Source organism: Asparagus officinalis, chromosome 1, assembly GCF_001876935.1.
Source record: "Asparagus officinalis chromosome 1, Aspof.V1, whole genome shotgun sequence".
Taxonomy (NCBI): domain Eukaryota; kingdom Viridiplantae; phylum Streptophyta; class Magnoliopsida; order Asparagales; family Asparagaceae; genus Asparagus; species Asparagus officinalis.
The window spans coordinates 115,336,676-115,343,133 of NC_033794.1; the positions used below are offsets into that span (position 1 = coordinate 115,336,676).

General features: G+C 35.1%; 1 protein-coding gene across 1 annotated transcript in view; it reads left to right on the forward strand.

Annotated features, from left to right (window-relative positions):
- Positions 1-5,053, forward strand: part of LOC109839895 (heavy metal-associated isoprenylated plant protein 37-like) — a 46,390-nt gene extending 41,337 nt beyond the window's left edge. The window contains exon 4 of the mRNA XM_020408351.1: positions 4,011-5,053. Coding sequence (XP_020263940.1) covers positions 4,011-4,847 — 837 coding nt within the window. The 3' untranslated portion in view covers positions 4,848-5,053. The remainder of the gene's footprint in view (positions 1-4,010) is intronic.

The window sequence follows — 6,458 nt, forward strand, 5'->3', positions numbered from 1 at the left end:
ATTGGATTAACAATGTTAATTTATATATAAATGAGTTTGTAAGAGGACTTTTATCCAAAGAAAGAAAATAATAACTATAGTAACATATTTATTAGAATCTTCGGGATTTTTTTTTTTTGAACCTGTATTACTAAAGGCCGAAAATATATTATTTTATTAGGATCTTTTTTATTTCTGATAGAAGGCGTCAGTTTCGGCCTTGTTCTCGGCTTTTTGATGTTCTCGATCTCTTGATATCTATATCTGGAGATCCTGGCGATCTTTCGGTCTCAATAGGGTAATTAAGGTATTTCTAAGTTATTAAATTTACCTTATATTGATGTTTCTGGTTAGCCATGACTTCATGTAGTTAGTCGGATCTTATATTGTAGCTATAGCTAAACTTTACTGCAACTATCTTCCAATTGTGTACATGTATAGATTATGGATCATGACTTCAAGTTATTGGCTGACTAGAAACTTAGGCATACAAGTTCTCAAGGGGTAGATTTATTCTTATGACTAAATAGATAGGATGCTGGGTTAAATAAAATATAAAAAAAATACATAATTTGATACGGAGTCTAGCATTGTTTTAGTATATGGATTTGTATGGCAGTGGCATATTATATATTGATGAATATCTGTATTTATTCTTTAGGTATCCCTAGAGGTTCTAAGAAAGTGGCTTGAGTTGAGCTTCGTCTATTTTTAGATCAAGGTAAGTCGTGAATTTATGCATTTTGCGCTGCTTATTTTTCATATAAAAGTATATCAAGTATATGCAGATTTGTTCCGAATGGATTATATCATTTTGTATGATTTACTCATATATCGGTTGTTGGTTGGATTGTATTTTATGATGCATGCGGTTATTTTGGTATGAGCGTATGCTTCTTCGTTGACAATCATGTCTTATCATATAGTAGTGAGTTGAGATACATATATGATTGATTAATTTCACTATTGGTTAACCTTTAGCAATTCTTTATGAAGTATTTGGTTATATGAACTTTGTTCAATTGTTCTTAAAGCATATGTATCTCAGGTCAATATATCGGTATATGTTAGAGATAAGTAAGCCATCTAAACATGACTCAATGTGCCTCTATGAGATTATTTTAGCGCTAAATTGGGTCTCTCAGCTCGCGTGCTCGAGATTTCCGCCTGCCCCCAACTTCGCCTGCAGCCATCCGCTCGACACGCCTGAAGGAATTCGCCTGCAGCTTCTGGATCTCGAGCTCGCCTGCGATGGATCCGCCTGAAGCCGCTGATCTCGAACTCGCCTTGAGCTCGCCTCTGATCCGCCTCGACATCGAGCTCGCCTGCGGAGGTTTGAGTCTACACCGATCTCAACACCCCCAACCCCGGGGCCCTAACCTAATTGACAGGTGGATGCAGCTAATTCACATCCTTGTTTGGAATCCTCAAGATCAGCAGTCATTTTCAAATTATACTAAAATTTTCCTTTGTGTGTCATAGGGTAATCAACAATAATGTAATCAGAGCAACAATATCCTAAAGTGATAACGAGTCTTTATTATTAATTATTTAAATAGATATCCAAACAATTGGATTAACAATGTTAATTTATATATAAATGAGTTTGTAAGAGGACTTTTATCCAAAGAAAGAAAATAATAACTATAGTAACATATTTATTAGAATCTTCGGGATTTTTTTTTTTTGAACCTGTATTACTAAAGGCCGAAAATATATTATTTTATTAGGATCTTTTTTATTTCTGATAGAAGGCGTCAGTTTCGGCCTTGTTCTCGGCTTTTTGATGTTCTCGATCTCTTGATATCTATATCTGGAGATCCTGGCGATCTTTCGGTCTCAATAGGGTAATTAAGGTATTTCTAAGTTATTAAATTTACCTTATATTGATGTTTCTGGTTAGCCATGACTTCATGTAGTTAGTCGGATCTTATATTGTAGCTATAGCTAAACTTTACTGCAACTATCTTCCAATTGTGTACATGTATAGATTATGGATCATGACTTCAAGTTATTGGCTGACTAGAAACTTAGGCATACAAGTTCTCAAGGGGTAGATTTATTCTTATGACTAAATAGATAGGATGCTGGGTTAAATAAAATATAAAAAAAATACATAATTTGATACGGAGTCTAGCATTGTTTTAGTATATGGATTTGTATGGCAGTGGCATATTATATATTGATGAATATCTGTATTTATTCTTTAGGTATCCCTAGAGGTTCTAAGAAAGTGGCTTGAGTTGAGCTTCGTCTATTTTTAGATCAAGGTAAGTCGTGAATTTATGCATTTTGCGCTGCTTATTTTTCATATAAAAGTATATCAAGTATATGCAGATTTGTTCCGAATGGATTATATCATTTTGTATGATTTACTCATATATCGGTTGTTGGTTGGATTGTATTTTATGATGCATGCGGTTATTTTGGTATGAGCGTATGCTTCTTCGTTGACAATCATGTCTTATCATATAGTAGTGAGTTGAGATACATATATGATTGATTAATTTCACTATTGGTTAACCTTTAGCAATTCTTTATGAAGTATTTGGTTATATGAACTTTGTTCAATTGTTCTTAAAGCATATGTATCTCAGGTCAATATATCGGTATATGTTAGAGATAAGTAAGCCATCTAAACATGACTCAATGTGCCTCTATGAGATTATTTTAGCGCTAAATTGGGTCTCTATATCCTAGTACCACGGGATTAATAAAAGTGGGAATACCGTGTCAACCGGGGTATTAAGTGCTGACTGCATTGAGACGTTGCCTATTTATTTTCCAATTCATGATTTTTTTAAGTTTTCAAATATTTGCATCAAGTATTAGAGTTCATTGATGATTTTCTATTATTCCTATATTTGCTTATCATTTGTCAAAATGTTTGAGTTTTTACGAAACCAGTGTTTAATGTATAAATTTATCCACTTATTGAGTTGTGAACTCATTGTGTTATATTCATTCTTTTCAGAGACTCGAGATTAGATGGAGTTGGTGGTTGCTAAATTCTTAGAAGAGAGTAAGAAATAAAATTACAGATTGCTAAATTTCTTATAGGTGGAGGTTAAATAAGGGTTTGATATTTAGTTGATAATTTGATAGTTTTGTAATAATGAGATTCTTCCCTTCCGGTTGAGTTTTATTTCAAGTTGAAGAATATTTATTTTTTTCTCAAGTTAATTGGATTAATATTGGCTTTTGGATTATAGAGAATATTTGTTGTTGGTTTTAGTTTAATGGTAAGATTATTTTAATGGTCTTTTGATGAATATAAATTTTTAAAAAACTTTTTACGAGTTTAGTCGGACTCTAATATTTCTTCTAAGTTTGAAAATTGAGGTGGTGAAACACTACCTAACACGGACGCTCTCAAAATGTTCAAGCATTGAACAAATCCGCATGCATTGTACGAAACATCTGAAGAACTTTCCAGGAACAAGCCCTCATACTTTCCGCTAAGCAGTAAAAACTCATAAAGCCAGGTTAAAAAAGTTGGAAAAGAACCCTCTCTCGCATTCAAATCTCATCTGTATTTTTACCCTTGTATGTAAGTACCGTACACAGTACATTATCACAGTAAATACAGCCTTTATGTGCACACTACATGTTGCTTCCAACTGTGAATTTTCCATCTGTCAGTCCTGAAGAGAAGTATATATCAGTTGAGTGAGGAGAGAGAGAGAGAGAGAGAGAGAGAGAGACAGAGAGCTTCTGCTTCTATTTTCTCTTTCCGTTCTCTCTCAGCAGAAAATGACCAAAGATAATGATGAGTTCAAGCTCCCCCCCCCAGCCACTTCCATTTTAGTTAGCTTTTGAATTTTGATGATTGTAACTGCAAAACTTTGCCCATTTCTCCAATTTTTATATATATATTTTTTACATTCTTCAACATTCTACAAAATTTCCAAGTAAAATGTAAAATATAAGTAAATAGATCTTCTTATCCTTGGCTAATCAAAGTTCTAATCTTAAAAATGAAAAAAACAGAGCTAAATCCAGATTCAAGAGCTAATCATAGAGACGTTTAGCCCTGTTTCTACTCTGTTTCAACTCTTGTACAAAGAAAAATATTTTTTTTTATAATTATTCTCTCGAATTTTCATTCAGGGGTTTACTCAGTTAGCATTGATTTAGAGAACCAAAAGGTTACAGTCTCTGGTACTGTGGACTCTTCCACCCTCATTAAGAAACTGAACAAATCGGGCAAGCATGCAGAACTCCTCTCCTCTCAGAAATCCAGCAACCAGGCCCAACAAAAGCCCAAACCCAATCAAAACCAAAAGCAGCAGCAGCAACAGCAAAAGCCACAAAAGCCTCCGCAGGCCAACCCAGTGAAAAATGCCAAGGCCCAGCCCAAAAATCGCCCCTCCTTCAGCTCAGATGAAGAGGATTTTTCCGACGACGACGATGAATATGATGATGATGAAGAGATGAGATTGATCACTGAGAAGATGAAGCAGCAGATCAACAATGCCAACGGAAAAAAGAATGCAGCGGGCCCAAAGAAGAGTGGGCTGGGCCCAATCCAGGCCAAGGCCCAACATGGCCCAGACAATAGACCCAAGATGGTTCATGCAGGTAACAACATGGGTCTTGGCATGAATGGCCATCAACCCATGATGATGGGGGCTCATCATCACCCATCATCCATGATGATGAACATGAGAGGTGGGCCCATGAACAATAACATGATGATGGTGCAGCCTCAGATGATGTACCATAGATCTCCACAGGTCTCTCCTTACACTGGCTACTATAATCAGTACTCTCAAGCTCCATACTTCAGCAGCAATCAGCCTGCAGAGAGAACTGACTACTCACATCTCTTCAGTGATGAGAATGCAAACAGTTGTGTTGTCATGTAAGGAAAAGAGTTGGGGGCTGTATTAGCTAGCTGATCTCTATTTAGTTATGTTGGTTATGGCTTTGTTTAATTAAGTGTTGGTTCTTATCCAAGGAGTTGGTAGACTTTGAAGTTTTGAGCTTAAGGTTGATATAATAATAATGCCCATGTGACTGTAATATGTAAGTTTTAGTAAAAAGATATGGTTTTTAGTTGTTTGTTGGAAGATTCACTCTAGATAGTCTACTGTCTGTTGCTTGTTGTCTCTTGCTTTTAGCACAAGGAATATATTGGTACATGAGAGGGGAGTAGCTAGACTGTATACCATGTGATGTATTATTATTATTATTATTATAGGGGAGCAGCTGCACACCCTTTTAGGTTTAGATGGTCCTGGTCCTGTCCAAAGCTCTTATCTTCTCAAATGTCCAAAGAAATTAGAACCCTAGAACTAATTGTAAGTACAACAAGTAGATTTGTGTCATGGAATCAACAGCTAATGTTGCATGACCAGGAAAGATCAATTATGACCAATGAAGGTAATTTCAATACAATATTATTCCATTATCCCTGTAATTTCAATTCCGGATAGATCCCGTGTGGTTCTATTGTTGCATGTAGACACCCCGAGCAATTTTTTTTCTTTTGACATTTGAGAGAAATTGAAATTTCTCCTTTGACAAAAGGAGCACACGAGGGTAATATAGTCCAAAAAGTTACGCTCAAGTGATCTATATGCAACAGTGAAACTACATGGCGTCTATCCGCAATTAATCATAGAAAATAATACTATTGTGTTTATAGTTAACTCATGGCCTATGTAATCACTGATAAATCAACTTTACAACAGATACTCTTATATGTGGACTAAAAAAAATCCACACCTTTGACTACAATTATACAAATAGAGTTCTGTTTGTAGTTTATGTTGCATTTATATTTTCCATCAATACTGGTAATGCTGCATTAATTCTTACAACAAATGGACAAAGATAAACACAACTCCAAGGACATACCTGAAACTGTTAGGCAATAGCTGGATATAAAGAATCCAAAAAACCAATAGTGCACAGTCATGAGAAGGGATGGTGTGTGGTACCTGATTTCATTTAGGACACAAAGAAAATTGAAATTTATCAGTAAGCATAAACCAGTGGATTCAGATTTATATTGACCAATTAGATTTTGAGCAGGTTTTTCATCTGTTGCTTCTTCCATTTTCTTTTCGGTTTCAGATTGATATCTGTTGACATATTAGAATAGTTAAGGGGTTATTTGTAAGATGTATTTGTAGGGGGCCTATATAAGCACATGTTATTTCATTAATAAGATTAGGGTTTCTTCATATATTTCAACTTGGTATCAAAGCAACCAAAACCCTAGCCGCCGCCCTCAGATTGATATCTGTTGACATATTAGAATAGTTAAGGGGTTATTTGTAAGATGTATTTGTAGGGGGCCTATATAAGCACATGTTATTTCATTAATAAGATTAGGGTTTCTTCATATATTTCAACTTGGTATCAAAGCAACCAAAACGGTATGAAATTTACCCTAAAAAATTAGAGTAAATTAAGAAAACATGCCTAGAGGATTTTTTTATTCCACTAACGCTCTTGAACTTTAGGGGCCA